Genomic DNA, 16,647 nt, shown 5'->3' with positions numbered 1-16,647 from the left:
CTTTAATATCATGCATCACAGTTAACATAACAAACACAAGTACAAATTAAAAATTCTGTTTACTACCTAGTTATAAAAAGATGGTCCTATAAGCTGCCCATACACCACAACATATCTGTTCTCAATATGGCCACCCAACTGGTGGGCCAAATGGACCAATCCATTAACTTAAAGGAGAAGTAAACCCTAAAAATGAATATGGCTAAAAATGCCATATTTTATATATATTGCACCAGCCTAAAATTTCAGCTTCCAATTACTGGATCACAGACAGAAGGTGCAGAGTACAGCCATTCCACACTTCAGAAGTGCTCCATGCATGTTTGCAGGAGCATGCCCCTTAGTGCTCTGGCACCTCTGCCCAGAGGAATAGTAAATGTCCCCAATTTCCAAGAATGAGGAGAGCACTCATAGATAGCAATTTATGCTGTGATGTGTTTATTCAGGCTATTACACTCGTGTAATAGCCTGAATAAACACATCACAGCATAAATTGCTATCTATGAGTGCTCTCCTCATTCTTGGAAATTTTGAAGTATATATCGGGATAGCGGTGTACCCGTGGAGGATTGGATGCATTCTATTATCAAGCTGAGGCAGTGCGGGGAACGTTCCTAGAAATATAAATGTCCCCAATGTCTTTTCCACCTGGCCTAATTAATATCTGAAGAAGACCCAGGTCAGATAGGCAAGTTTATCGAACCTATACACTGGTCGGTTGGTTGCCAACACAGAGGGCAATTTGGAAATCAATGACTTTGAGCAGATACCTATATAAATTATACAATAAAGTGATCTACCTATGTAAATTCAGCACCTTGCTGAAGTATTCAAACTGATGATGTCATATTTATGAATAACAAATCCTACACTTAAGGTTTAGTTAAGGTTTTTTTTGTGACATGGTTTTATGTAAGAAAAAAAAAGATTTATGCTTTTTACATAACTTTTCTATACCCACTTTTCAATATTTTGTAGAGCCACCATTTAGACAAATTCCCTTGCAATATTTCCCTATATTTAGCAAGATGCCAAGTCCCAGCTGATGAAATGCCCAATTCAAAGTCTTGATCTCCATCCAACTAAAAATTTGTGTAATGTGAACAACCTAAAGCAAACCTGCTTGGAATGGACTTAAATCATTCCCGAACAAATGTTAACCTGTTATTGCTGCAAAGGGGTATTCTTCAAAATATTGTGAGCTGAATATATATATATATATATATATATATATATATATATATATAGCAAATATTTCCGTGTAATATTAGTCCATACATTTGGAGAATTGGCCAAGGGTCTAAAGACATTTCCAAGGCACAGTAAGCTTAGGAGCACCTCCATTTTCACACAGGAATCTCTTAACAGGTGCCACAAATGTTATATCTACCAAGCTGGCACTGGGTGGTTGTAAACTCTACTGCACTGCATTCATCTAATACACTATAGATCTTTTTTCTATCTCCATTAGCTCCCTTTTTACCCACTGTCACAGAGTGGGGAAGGACTACTTTCCAGAAGAGTGAGGGGCTCAGAAAGACACTGGGAACCTAGACTTCCCTGTGAACTATAATATTGCTCAGGACCTAGGTTCTGCAGGGTACTTTCTTCTTCTGTAGTCTTCCTCTTGATGGCAGAAAATCTAAGAATGGGTCCTTGTTCCTCTTCCTGATACCAGGAACTAAGAGAAGTGACAGAGACATGAACAGGACTAATGCTGTGATCCTGAGCTCCCCTTGATGCAGGAGGAGGAGTAAATGCCCTAACTGCACTATGGAAGGACCTCAATGCTCGTTCACTACGCTGCTTTTTCTGTCGTTTCTTTCTCTCCTTACGGCGCTGCTCCTCACGCTGGTCTCTAACCATCTTGTTTCGGGTGTCTACAAGGTCCCTGAATAAGACAAGCATATGCAAAACATCATACAAAAATGAAGATGCAAAGGTAACAAATAAATATTATTTAAAAAAAAAAACAACCAAAGGACAACAAAAGTTACTCAAATAATTATATTTTTGCACAGACAACCAACAACAGCATCAATGGATAATTACACGTTACATTAACATTTCTTGCACAAATTAAAGTTAAAAACACCCTTTATTACATATCAATTAAAATAAACACAGACCCCACTCAAATAACCTAAAGGCTGCTGTTAGTGTATTGACTTTGGCCTGTAGATATACCTGTATATCATATTTCACTTAAAGAGATACTAGAAATTAATACATTTTTTACATCTATCATAATATTGTCTTTGCATGATATTTATAATGTTGCCACATGACCTACTGCCCCCATTGCCTAACTAAAGAATGTGAAAATATGCATTTAGACAGGAAATGTCTAAACTCAACTTAGTGGGGTAGCTACCAGGGGGTGCGATCGCAACTGGGCCCAAACCCTCCTGCACCCCCACCCTGGAGCTTTAATAAAACATATTGTGGGAAGAATGGGAAGGGGTTTTCACATGCACATGACTCCAAAGAATGGGGGGGGTGCGCACCCTGCATTGTTCACACCTTTAAAACCCTGTCCTGTAAAACCCTGTCCTGTAAAACCATTGATTGTTTACACCTCAGATTTAGACTGTAAGCGCCTGCATTGTACACCTGTTCACACCACATATAGACTATAGAAGCAGCACTGTCACCGTGTCACTGTACGTAGCACAGTATGTTCTGTGCCTGCCTTACACTGCCTGTGTGTACCATACTCTGCCTGTGTGTACCATAGTCTGCCTGTGCGTGCCATACTCAGCCTGCCCTGCTCTGCCTGCCCTGCTCTGCCTGCGTGTGCCATAATCTGCCTGCCTTACTCTGACTGTGTTCCATACGCTGCCTGTACGTACCATACTCTGCCTGTACGTACCATACTCGGATTCTCTGCCTTCCCTGCTTTGCCTGTGTGTGCCATAATCTGCCTGCCTTACTCTGTGTTCCATATGCTGCCTATGTGTGCCATACTCTGTCTGCCCTATGCTGCTTGTATGTGTGTGCCATACTCTGCCTGCCCTACTATGCCTGTTTGTACCATACTCCACCTGCCCTATGCTGTACTCTGCCTGTCCTGCTCTACCTGTGTTTCATACTCTGCCTGCTTTACGCTGGTTATGTGTGCCATACTCTGCCTGCCCTGCTTTGCCCATGGGAGGTGAAGCTGGTGCTTTGTCCTGGGGGTTTGCTAGCATTTTGAATACTTGTTAAGGGGTCCTTAAGGTGTTTAATTATGTGCTGGGATTGTTGTGCTATCCACAGGGGAGTAGGATTTAAGGTTATGTCCTATACTTTTTTTTACATATGAGTGATGGGTGATATTCCTGCATTACTGATTCAGGGTATTACCCAGAAGAAGGTGAAAGAGCTGTCCCTTTTTGATAAAGAAGGAACTGGTCTTGGTGGGTGGCAGATGGATAGCGGTTTAATAAATGTTCCCGGTTCAGGTGCCTATCATTATGAAGCAGAGAGATTAGTAAATGGGATTTGCCAAAGATATGTACTTTACTATTATAAGGATGTGTGAAAGAAATGGTTGAAAGCTGTTTAGTGAGAAATGACAAGTCTACTGATATTAAAACTCAGGTACAGTAACCCAAAGCAAACCAATAAGATTTCAAACAGACGGCCAGTAAAAGCTACCTGCTCATTGTTTCCTATAGGCGTCAAGGCCTGAAGCAAATTTACATCTTTTAGAAATTAGAAATGATAGTTACATAGTTACATAGTTAAATCGGGTTGGAAAAAGACAAAGTCCATCAAGTCCAACCCCTCCAAATGAAAACCCAGCATCCATACACACACCCCTCCCTACTTTCATACAAATTCTATATACCATACCTATACTAACTATCAAGTTTAGTATCACAATAGCCTTTGATATTATGTCTGTCCAAGAAATCATCCAAGCCATTCTTAAAGGCATTAACTGAATCAGCCATCACAACATCACCCGGCAGTGCATTCCACAACCTCAATGTCCTGTGATCCAGGGACAAGTCCCGTGCTGTGTTAGAGACAGGAGACTTTTTTTCTACTGTGCAAATTGGAGACAACTTTACCTGTTTTGTGTGTTCTGAGTGTGTTCTGAGTACAAGATTTGAGAAAAATGTAAAAATGTGGATGTTTTGGCTACCCTTGTAACTATATATGTAACTAAGATAATACCATGGATCTCCCAATTTATCCTGTGCTTTTACCTGTAGTCAACAAAGCCGGTCTCGTCTTTGTCCAGTGTTTGAACCAGTGCATCCAGTTGTGCACCATTCAGGGGAAGGCCAGCCAGCTGTAAAGTAAAGTGGCCAGAGATAATAAGTTTGGATAGTGGTGAAAATAATACATTTGGAAAAACAAAAAATAAAAATGGAACAAGAAAAATAAAGCTGAGGAAAGGGAGTAAGATAGATACTTTGCAAGAAGAAAAAGCCATTGCTTGCTTTTCCTGTATAGGATTTAATGAGGTGGTTCATCTTTTAATTCACTTTTAGTATGTTATAAAATGTCCAATTCTAAGTAACTTTTCAAATGGTCTTCATTATGTGTTTTTTTTTTTTTTTTATAGTTTTTTTTAAATATTTGACTTTTTCTTCTGACTCTTTCCAGCTTTCAATGGAGGTCACTAAACCCATCTAAAAAACAAATGCTCTGCAAAACTACATATGTATTGTTATTGCTACTTTTCATTACTCATCTTTCTATTCAAGCCCCCTTCTATTTATATTCCAGTCTATTATTCAAATCAATGCATGGTTTCTAGGGTAATTTGGACCCTAGCAACCAGAATTCTAATTTAGCTACCTGGGTAGCAGCTGAATATAAAGATAAAGAACTCAAAAAACACAAATAAAATTAAAACCAATTGCAAATTGTCTCTGAATATCACTCTCTACATCAAACTAAAAGTGAACTTAAAGGTGAACAACCCCTTTAAGAGTTTTCTTCTGGCTAATGGCTAATTTCACAGAATATAATATAATAAATGTGCCCCTGTAATAATCTAATAAAAGAGAAAAATAGAATTTGTTATCTAAAAGGAAGTATGTCGCAAAGTAAGACAGATGCTACTTGCGGCTGTCTGTAGCACCTAGCTCTGTACTGTATGCACATTTTGCAAATTTGCTGGTTTACTTTAGCCAAGGAGAGAAAACTAGTTTATCAAGAGTTACCTTGGGATATTAAGTTATACTATATGACTAAAATGTTTAGTACACTACTATGTACTATTGTGGATGTTACTGACAGGTTTCAACAGTCCACTGTTCCACTACTGCACTTACTGTGATGTGTCTCCGAAATTCACTAACTGGGATTCTCATTGTGCTGTCTTTATCCATGTTCTTAAAAAAATCCAGCATCCGTAGTTTGCGTTCATTTAGGTAGTTCTAAATTAAGAGAGATGGATAGTTACATTAAGTAAGACCCAGTAGTCTAATTCACAACTGTCATAATGAATATAATGAATTATAATGAATGCTTGATAAAGCAACTGCAGCAAACATAATCAGCAAAAAACAATAAGTATCTTTGATTATTTTTATAATTGTTGTGGTTATGTAATGTAAAATAAAGGCATTTAATGTTAATGAAGTTCTGCGTGATAATTATGTTTGCTCAGAAGCAGGCCATGACATGAGTCAAGTGGAAAATGGAATTTATATGGTATGTTTATTTTTTGTATTCAATGTGTTTCCTGCACATGGGGGTGTACTTATTGAATTTTTACGTGTGAATTATAAAACATGTTCCATTTTTAAAACATAAGCACTTTAATTACCTGAATGACTTTCATTGGGTCCTTGCGATAGGCAGGTTTTCTTGGCATAAATCCTTGCTCCCCAGCATATAGTACACGCAAGGTTGGGTGATATGAGGACACTGTCTCCAAGCGAACAAGAAAGGATGGATTCACTAGCACATTCTGTCAAAATAAAAGGGAGTTTCAACAATGTTGCATCCTTTGCATTGCACTTTTTCATCATCCTTGTAACTTACTACCCTTTAGGGCCATGACACTTTGGTGCTATTGTCTGCGTTTTGTCATGGCTACAAAACACCAAAAAAAGGGGCAGATTTATCAAGTGTCAAATTTCAAGGGTTAAAAACCCTCGGATTCGACCCTCGAAGTAAAATCCTTCGAATTTGAATATCGTATTCTAAGGATTTTAGCGCAAAAGCTTTGATCGAACGATCAAATTAAAATTATTAGATCGAACGATTTTAAGCGATCGATCGAAGGATTTTTATTCGACCCAAAAAAACTTAGAATAGTGCCGGGGAAGGTTCCCATAGGCTAACATTGGACTTCGGTAGGTTTAAAGTGGCGAAGTATGAAGTCGAAGTTTTTTTTACAGAGACAGTACTTCGATTATCGAATGGTCAAACGGTTTTTACTTCGAATCGTTCGAATCATCCGATTAGATCGAATTTGATCAATTCTATGGTCGAAGTACCCAAAAAATTACTTCGAAATTCGAATATTTTTTCATTCGAATTATTCACTCGAGCTTAGTAAATCTGCCCCTAATTGTGTAATTGCTTAAAATGCATACAAAGGTGTAATTTGTTGGTGCTATATGAAAATAATATTATTTTTAGCTGATACACAATTTACTTTACTTTAAAAGTAATAAAATATTTTCACTTTTTAATGTTAGTGGTCCTTTAACACTAAATTAATAATGGGACAAAAGGTTGAGACAGTGGAGAGCGCACCTGTATAAGTCAGTTGCCTAGCATCTGGTTAAAAATTGTAGATATACTGCAGTTATGAGTCTCAACATAAAAAATAAAAAAAATCAAGTCTTTTATAAAAAATTCAGTCACATAAAAAATCTAATTAGTGATGATGATTTAGGGCAGTGCTGTCCAACTTCTGTGGTACTGAGGGCCAAAATTTTACTGGCCTATGTGGTGAAGGGCCGATAATGGAAGTCAGTGTTGACCATTCCCCATTCTTAGGGGCCCTTAACAAACCTAACAAACCCCAAGAACAAACCCCTAACAAGCTTACATTCCACAGCTAGCATAGGGCAAGCAGAGAATTGCACACTCAAGCAGCACTGGGCAAGCAGATAATGGCACATACAAGCAGCACTGGGCAAGCAGAGAATGGCACACACAAGCAGAACTGGGCAAGCAGAGAATGGCACACCCAAGCAGCACTGGAAAAGCAGAGAATGGCACACCCAAGCAGCACTGGGCAAGCAGAGAATGCCACATCCAAGCAGCATTGGGCAAGCAGAGAATGGCACACACAAGCAGCACTGGGCAAGCAGAGAATGGCACATACAAGCAGCACTGAGTAAGCAGAGAATGGCACACACAAGCAGCCCTGGGCAAGCAGAGCATGACACACAAAAGCAACACTGAGTAAGCAGAGAATGGCACACACAAGCAGCACTGGGCAAGAAGAGAATGGCACACACAAGCAGCACTGGGCAAGCAGAGAATGGCACACCCAAGCAGCCCTGGGAAAGCAGAGAATGGCACACCCAAGCAGCACCGGGCAAGCAGAGAATGGCACATCCAAGCAGCATTGGGCAAGCAGAGAATGGCACACACAAGCAGCACTGGGCAAGCAGAGAACGGCACACACAAGCAGCACTGAGTAAGTAGAGAATGGCACACACAAGCAGCACTGGGCAAGCAGAGAATGACACACAAAAGCAACACTGAGTAAGCAGAGAATGGCACACACAAGCAGCACTGGGCAAGAAGAGAATGGCACACACAAGCAGCACTGGGCAAGCAGAGAATGGCACACCCAAGCAGCCCTGGGAAAGCAGAGAATGGCACACCCAAGCAGCACCGGGCAAGCAGAGAATGGCACATCCAAGCAGCATTGGGCAAGCAGAGAATGGCACACACAAGCAGCACTGGGCAAGCAGAGAACGGCACACACAAGCAGCACTGGGCAAGTAGAGAATGGCACACTCAAGCAGCACTGGGCAAGCAGAGATTGGCACACACAAACACTGGGCAAGTAGAGAATGGCACACACAGGGAAGGAAGGCAGAACAGAGCAGGAGACAGGGAAAGCTATCATTCTAATGTGTACTACATACAGTGACACAGTGCTGGTGCCCCGTTAGCATTTTGAATAAGGTGTGAACAGGTGAACAATGTGGGCAGTTTCAGTCTGGATCTCAGGTGTGAACATTACAGGCCTTTAGGATATAAACAATAGAGGTGTCACAAGTGTGAACAATACAGGAGTGAACAATACAGGAGGATCACAAGTGTGAACAATACAGGAGGATCACAAGTGTGAACAATACAGGGGATTAGAGTCTGAATTTGAGGTTCAAACAATGCAGGGGCCAGTTAATCTCTGTAGTGATACCTTTTAAATTTTACATATGTTAAGCAGACACAGCATATGGGGGGCCACAGAAGGGGGGGTTGCCAGTTGGACAGCCCTGATTTAGGGGGTTATTTATCAAATCGAATTTTAGAATTTTTTTAGACACTGAATGAACTCGAATAAACTCACAACAACAATAGTTTCAATTTAAAAAAAAACTTGAATGGGAAAAATTTGAATCAGTGAGTTTGGGGGTTAAGAACCCGAAAACTGTAATTGATCAAGTTTTCTGTGAAAAAAAAAACTTGAATCGCTCGAATTGATTAAGTTCTTGAGCGAAACCCTCCGAAAAAAGGCTATAAACATCTTCAAATGGGTCAAGGGACCTCTGCCATTGACTCCTACATGACCTTGACAGGTTTTGTATTTTTGTATTAGAGCTATTTCCAGTGTTGGGGTATAATAAATCTTTTTAAATGGAATTTTTTTTTTTACCAGAAGAATCGATTTTTGACTCTAAAATAACCTCAAAAACTCAAATTTTTCATGGAAAAAACAACTGGAACTTTAATAAATCTGCCCCTTAATGTATGAAAATACTTGTCGAAACTTTAGTGTGCTCTTTCTGTTCTATAAATTATACATTTCATTGTATATAAATATAATTACTCCCACTGCTCACAGAAATGTCTAGCTCCTCCATCTTGCATTCAGGCCTGTTGGAGATTGTGTTAAGCAGAAGGATAGCAGCCTCTACATTGATAGGATTATTTGAGAGCTAAAAAAAGCAAAAAAATAAAATTTAAGTTTGTTTAAAATCTATAAAAAAACCTTAAGGTCCATGACAAATATAGAAGATTTGAGCGTTTTCTAAGATTAATAGGAGTTTATTAGTTGTGCATTACCTTTAGCACGCGTAGGGTTTCATTGATCTCCAGTCCCTTGCACAACAGCCTTATTCCCTCATTGTTTATTCTATTGCAAGTGATGTCGAGCTGTACCAGAGAGAAATTCACTCTAAGTGCTTCACCCAGTGCCAAAGCTCCCTCATTTCCAAAACCATTGTATGAAAGGTTTAAGACCTTAAGCATTCCATTAGCCTGTGCAGGAATAAACAGAAATATGAAATAATGTGTCAGTGGCTTACAGAAATAATATACAAAAAGACAAAAGTGAATTGTAAGGGCCCTTACATACAGGCATTTACCCCTGTGTTCTGCTGTGGTGGATTTCTCCCATTTTTCCTGATCAAACTGTACTCACACAGGCGCATCCAAGTACCCAATGCAGGAGAAATCCACTGCAGAAGAAATCCACTGCAGGAGAATGCACGGTTAATCTCTGGTGTATAAGGGCCTTCTCTAAACTGTCACATATAACCCATACTCCATAGCTCCATCTAACAGGAGCATATGTCAATATGTAACCCACGGTCATATCACAGTTATTACCCGCAGGCCGGCACTGAGAGCAATGGCTCCTTTCATACGAATGTGATTCCAGCCGAGATTCAACACCTGCAGACCCTCATTAGAAGCTAAAATAGAAATACTTTCATTACTAAAGCTAAGATTATCTTATGTTATCAGTACAGTTACGCTAAAGAACCCATGCATAATAAGGTGCTAGAATATTAGATGCACAATGATTTTAAGGGGTTATGGAAAATGGCTATTCTCTGCAATATTGTTTAAAGGGTTGTTCACCTTTAAATTAACTTTTACTATGATTTAGAGACTGATATTCTGAGGCCATTTGCAATTGGTTTTTATTTTTTATTATTTGTGGTTTTTGAGTTATTTAGCTTTTTATTCAGCAGCTCTCCAGTTTGCAATTTCAAATTACCCTAGAAACCATGCACTGATTTGAATAAGAGACTGAAATTTGAATAGTTGGAATAGAAAAATGAGTAATAAAAAGTAGCTATAACAGAGCATTTGTTTTTTAGATGTGGTCAGTGACCCCCATTTGAAAGCTGGAAAGAGTCAGAAGAAGAAGGCAAATAATTAAAAAAAAAAGAAAGAAAAAATTAAGGCCAATTGAAAAGTTGCCATTTTATAACACACTAAAAGTTAACCTAAAGGTGAACCACCCCTTTAACAGTGCTCAAGGAAGCCAGCAAGGATTCAAGTGTAGGGGTATAATTAGCAATACATATTTAGGTTCTAAAGAGACATCCATTTATTGCACACTACAAACCCATTTATTACATGCTGTTAAACTCTAAAGAAAGTTACATGCGCTAAATTAATTAAATAAGGACACAAATTTGAGTAAATATGCTTATAGGTATATTTAGCAGCCAGCAAAATCTCCCATGTACAATCAGCCTTAACCTTCTCTCGTCTGCCTGCAGCTTCTTTATTTTATTTTACTCATCACATAAAATCTGTTTCTTTGTTTCCTTATCAATTCCACCTCATATCTACTTCTTTGTGCTTCCTGCAAATACAATTCCTTTTGTCACACAACCACTAATTCTTCCATTCCATTTCTTTCACCACATAATCACATCATTCTTCACACTTTTCTCTTTGCAGTGTCCAACCCTCCCTCATGTTTAATCTTATCCCTCTCTTCTTTTCCATCTTTGAGTTACTTTAATCCTCACCTAAGCATTACCACTCACCCAGTATTTGGCCAAGGTACTCGCCTCCTTTCTCACAGAACTCATTGTGACTTAGATCCAGCTCAGTTAAGCGGAAATTTGCCTATGGGTTGATAAGAAGCCAAGATTTATTAACTTGGTATAAACAGAAGCAATCCATTAATAGAAGCACAGAACAGGAGATAAGTGAAAACATTATATTTTAGTGGATACAGTGTCAAGAGACAAATATAATCTCAAAAGACAGGATGACAAAACGAGGCAAGGAAGTAAGCGATGGAAGTTTTTGTTCTTGACAAGCTTCCTTTCACTCACAGATAATGCTTCAACAAAGTACTTCACAGATTCATCATCAAATTCATTCTCTGAAAAAATGTAGAGAACAGAAAAATGAATTATTGTCAAAAGCCTTCACTCTAACTATCACAGAATTGATTGGGCCAAGGAGAAGAGTATGGCCCTGTTTAAAATGAGGGAGGAACCTCAATGAAAAAAACATTTGACATACGCAAAACTGAAACTTACGTGCTAGTTTTAAACATAGTAGGGACGTGTTGTCCAGCAACATTTTGGAGATGACCTCAGCACCACGTACACCAAGATAGTTGTTAGAAATATTCTGGAAGTAAAGACATCCTTTAGAGGGATATGTTTGTCTTACCTGTAATATCCTTTTCTTTCTTCATTGCAAGGTGGGCACAAACAGTGGAGGGCTAACATAATCTTTTGGGAGAAAAGGACACTAAAAGAATAAGAGTGACTGGCCTGTCCCCTCTTTAAGTGGCTATACCCCTCTTTAGGGTTCTTGGATGCTGTCACCACCCATAATGTAAAAAATAAGAGGAGAATCTAGAACTGTAACCAAAAAAAAAATAATGCTGCCTGGCCTTGTTTTTGACTTACGCCCCTTGTGATTATACGATTAATGGTGCACACAAACAAACCAAGGGCACACATACATGTTAGGTCACATCAGCCAATTACTGGGCAAAGTTCCATATTTTTATATATATATATATATATATATATATATATATATATATATATATATATATATATATATATATATATATATCCCTGTTGGAAAGATTATTTATAAGGCCACTTAATATCATATAAACTATCTGTTAAGTATTAATTCTTGGGGTATCATTTTCCTTTAAACAAATTAACATTAGGGAAAGATACAGCTGTGTAATATGACAAACATACAAAATCAACATCCCTGCACTGAAATAGTCACTCTCACAGTACCAGGTCCTGAATGTAATAATTCTTTCTAAGCATCTCCACCAGGTCAACAGCTCCCTCTGGCTGGATCCAGTTATCTTCCAGGTTCAGGTGTGTGATGCATTTATTGAACTAGGAGCAAGGAAAATCATGAGTGTGAAAAGCAAAGCTTTAACACATATATAAACAGTACACATACTAAAAAGTGTTTGTACATGTTTTTGTTTAGACATTTGCATCAGTTTATTAGAAATTTTCTAAGGGCAGTTGCGAACAGTTTGCCACAGCCATTGCATGAAAAATTACATTCATTGAGGTTGAAGACACACAGAGCTACTAATAGCAGATACTTGTCACAGCTACAAAATAGACAATAGTGATAATTAGCTTTGCTAAGACACCACGGGGGTTATTTACTAAGCTCCAAATGCAAAAAAGAATAAGAGTGACTGGCCTGTCCCCTCTTTAAGTGGCTAAACCCCTCTTTAGGGTTCTTGGATGCTGTCACCACCCATAATGTAAAAAATAAGAGGAGAATCTAGAACTGTAACCAAAAAAAAAAATAATGCTGCCTGGCCTTGTTTTTGACTTACGCCCCTTGTGATTATACGATTAATGGTGCACACAAACAAACCAAGGGCACACATACATGTTAGGTCACATCAGCCAGATATATATATATATCCCTGTTGGAAAGATTATTTATAAGGCCACTTAATATCATATAAACTATCTGTTAAGTATTAATTCTTGGGGTATCATTTTCCTTTAAACAAATTAACATTAGGGAAAGATACAGCTGTGTAATATGACAAACATACAAAATCTCTTTGCAGTGTCCAACCCTCCCTCATGTTTAATCACATTTTATGTGAAGTGAAGTATTCACATTTTGACGCATCAGCCACATAGGTGTCAAAAGCATCACTCCCTTGAGGCCACAAAGATATTGAAAGTATGGAAAAAATGCAGCATTGTGGAAAAAATATTGTCATTGCATCTGTAAATTGCACTTTGCATGCTGTGTTTGGAGTACATTGTGCATAGTTAGTCAAGTGTTTACACAATTATAAATTAATATCCTGCCTTTGCTTACATTTTTTACATTGTTACAGGATAATCTTACCTGTAATGATGCAGCAATTGCTCGAGCACCACGGGGTCCAAGTCCATGATGTTTCAGGTCCATGCTTGTGTTATTCATGTGGCGCATGAAATATGAGGCAGGTACAACACCAGCTTCTTGGCATGCCTGCACGTATAGCTCTTCAGAGGTCTCGTCTCTGTGTGACTTTGCTAACACTGCAAGAAAGGAGTATAGGCAAGCCCTAATGCACACTAACTGAGCATGGCATTCTAAATGTGTTTTTTTTAAGCAGAACTGCCTAAATAATGTTTCTGTGTAAAAAAAAAAAAAAAAAGCAGTAAATGTTGCCTATCGCGTTCTTTTACCTTTTGTAAAGAACAATCTACTTAGCCTGTAACCCACCCTATGCATCCTGACTTGTTGCTTCATCTTTTAACAATCTATGAGATTCCCATCTGGGCATTCTCTCTAAACACATACTACTTCCATGGTATGATTGTTTTGTGTATACTCTGCCTCATATGCCTGAAGTTACTATTTTAGTACACTTTTCCATCTGTACTATGCATGTTGTTAATAACAAGTACAAACTTACCCTCAGCTTCTAAGTCTGTGTCATAACCATCTGATGGGTTCTGGAGACAAGACAGAGCAGGAGTGCACAGGGAAAGAGCCTCAATGTTTTGGCAGAGCTCATCCATATTGCTCCCTGTGCTACAGTTATCCTACAAGTCAGTGACAGGTACTAGGTATCTGTTCTCTGATCATATAACAAGTAGTATAGAGTTTCGAGCACAATGCTAAACAGCTGCTAAATGTAGGGGGAGGGAACTATTTTGAAATCATGTTTCAGAAATAAATGGCATGCAGGTAATTCCAGTTTTCTTAGTACAAACATATTACCTTTAAAACTCCTAATTGTTAATGCAGCCTTCATTTTCCATCAGCAACTATCGGATATAATATTAGGAAAGTGAGACTGAACCTTTTGGCCATCTCTTAATTGCACATTTTCCTTAATTTGAGTCTGTACCCTACCAATCTCATCTGATCTCTGAAGTTAGTAGGTTCCATGTCAGTTCCACTGCAAGTTACAAGGCCCCAAAAAACTGCATCAGCAACACCAGTACTGGCATGGGTTCCTCTGCTTCACAGAAGGGTAAGAACTTTCTTCCAGCTGTCAAATCTGAGTTCCTGGCTTTTAGGTCATTATATTGGGCAGTTTTTAGACATTCTTCAAAATAATTCAACCATTTTTTTTGTCCTGCTAGATACATGGACTGTATACCATTTTCTTCTGGTCTGTGCAGATTGTGAAAAACTGCAATATTTTATTATGTAAAAGCTGAGACTGATTAAAAATTGCACCTAACAAGTTTGACCCTTTACTGGAATACCTATCTTTGGCCCCAAACCCCCATCTGAAGCTTATTCTAATTCCCCTCAGAAGAGGAAAAAATCATTCCTGACTCCAAATTAGTAATCAGACCAACCTTGTCTTTTTTCACTTTCTAAGATGGCATCAGATCCAGATTCTGGAACAGAGACATAAACAGATAGGTTACCAGGATTAATTTACATAATTTGGGAAAGGTGCAAAATTAAAAAAAAAACATGTCTGACATGTCTTTTGAACTCCTAGATTAGAGGGCAATGAGTGCTTCTCTTTGTATACAGCACTGAATACAGTAGTGGCTGGAGGTGGGCTACACCTCAGTAAAGGAACTTCTTTTGGATTTGGCAACAAATACACCTTTAACATGTTTTACAGGCTTAAGGTAGCCATACACTGGCAGATTAAATCTGACGATATCCGCCCTTTAGACGGATTCGGCAGCTTATCTGCCCGTGTGTGGGGGCTCCCGACGGGTCCTGCCGATCGATATCAGGCCAAAAAACATCCAGATATCGATCGGTCAAGTTTGATTTTTTTTTTGTACGATCCAGGACCGCATCGGCTAGTTGATGCGCTCCTGCGACCCGTCAGAGCCCATTCGTAGTACTGTGCCGAACATTCAGATTCATCCGATAATGCCCAGAATATTGGGTTAAGATCCGCTCATTTGGCGACCTTGCCAACCGAGCGGATCTTATAGTGTATGGCCAGTCTTTAGACTGGGAATCTAGAAACTCTCTAAGTAAAGACATGCATTAGGAGACAGATGTGCATACATCCATTAAGCCTAACACGTGGAGGGCTATTTACAGTCTCATTTGAGTGGTTTTAGAGGTTTTTGAAACCACAAATAAACTTACTTTCTCTTAAATCACAAATGTCATGAAATATATTTAAAGACCTAAAAACTTTTTTGTATTGTCGCACAAAAGGCAGAGTCAAAAACACCCGTAAGTCTTTAAGACTGCAAATCAAAGAAAGATCTTCCAGTTGTAAAAGGGACAGCTTCTAAATTGACTTCTAAATGATTTCAACAGGTTTTAGCTGGAGTATTTTTGGATTCTGAATTGTCTCAGTTTCGTTGTGTAATAAAACAGTTTTTTTTGCGACTTTTTTTATTTTTGCCATCAAAAACCAGACCCGAAAAAGTTGAGGTTTAATAAATCAGCCCCTTAGAATGCATTTAATTAATACAGGCAGAAGTGCAACACAATTTGGATAATGAACTGGGAGAAAGAAGTAAACAATATATTAATGACATTGTTCTGCAGCCCTATGGTGAGAACTGAGTAGGGATGCACCGAATCCACTTTTTTGGATTCGGCCGAACCCCCGAACCCTAATTTGCATATGCAAATTCGAGGTGGGAAGGGGAAAACACTTTTTACTTCCTTGTTTTGTGACCCAAAAGTCTGGTTCGGCCAGGCAGAAGGATTTGGCCGAATCCGAATCTTGCTTAAAAAGGCCGAATCCCGAACCGAATCCTGGATTCGGTTCATCCCTACAACTGAGACTTAAATGTGTTTCTCTCATTGCCTAGGACAGCACTAATATCTTGCAAATCATTATGAAAAATGTCATTTGATAAATGCCCAGGTGTAAAATATATTTAGATGTTACGGATTCTCTTTCTAGTCAGAAAACAAAGGGGCAAATTCATTAACCTCCGTAAATGTGCCAGCGATGGCTTCACTCACATTACACTTCGCCAGGTGTAGATTCGTCAGGACAACGCTAATTCACTAAAATCCGAAGTTGCGTCCAGGGCGCCGAACGCTGGCGAAGTTGCACTATTGTTACTGCGGCAAGCGAAGCGAAGTTGTGCTAGCGTTGCCTAATTTGCATACAGTGGGAAGTTAAAGTTGAATGGGCGTATATGTTGCAGCAAATACATTACACTACACAAGCCCAGGAAACCTTAATAAAATAAAATAGAGTTGTTAAATTGCCCTACACATGAGACCAGTGTATAGTTTATGTGCCATATGTTAGGAAATGTAGGGGGGAAGGTGGGTACCTTAGATAAA

The 16,647-nt window shown here is 38.8% G+C and overlaps 1 protein-coding gene across 1 annotated transcript; it reads right to left on the bottom strand.

Annotated features, from left to right (window-relative positions):
• Positions 1 to 1,220: 1,220 nt before the first annotated feature.
• On the bottom strand, positions 1,221 to 15,249 carry lrrc74a.L (leucine rich repeat containing 74a L homeolog). Its single transcript, XM_041573925.1, has 14 exons — positions 15,228 to 15,249; positions 14,718 to 14,759; positions 13,264 to 13,439; positions 12,162 to 12,269; positions 11,433 to 11,526; positions 11,223 to 11,272; positions 10,929 to 11,010; positions 9,751 to 9,836; positions 9,205 to 9,399; positions 8,982 to 9,077; positions 5,771 to 5,914; positions 5,274 to 5,378; positions 4,197 to 4,282; positions 1,221 to 1,891 (listed from the first exon to the last, which is right to left on the bottom strand). Exons 1-14 carry the CDS (start codon positions 15,247 to 15,249, stop codon positions 1,480 to 1,482), a joined length of 1,698 nt encoding a protein of 565 aa, XP_041429859.1. The 3' UTR covers positions 1,221 to 1,479.
• Between the last annotated feature and the right edge of the window lie 1,398 nt (positions 15,250 to 16,647).

Source organism: Xenopus laevis, chromosome 8L (genome assembly GCF_017654675.1).
Source record: "Xenopus laevis strain J_2021 chromosome 8L, Xenopus_laevis_v10.1, whole genome shotgun sequence".
NCBI classification, from domain to species: domain Eukaryota; kingdom Metazoa; phylum Chordata; class Amphibia; order Anura; family Pipidae; genus Xenopus; species Xenopus laevis.
The sequence above is the reverse complement of the archived record's forward strand: the minus strand, read 5'-3'. Positions and strand labels throughout refer to the sequence as shown.

Bases quoted from the DNA above. Each gene is read 5' to 3' on its own strand.
- lrrc74a.L (XM_041573925.1), bottom strand. From the start codon at position 15,249: ATGAATCTGAATGTTCGGCACA. The intron at 4,283-5,273 runs GTAAGTGCAGTA...TTTACTTTACAG, and splicing joins AATTTCGGAGACACATCACA to CTGGCTGGCCTTCCCCTGAA. The intron at 1,892-4,196 runs GTAAAAGCACAG...TGTCTTATTCAG, and splicing joins ACCGGCTTTGTTGACTACAG to GGACCTTGTAGACACCCGAA.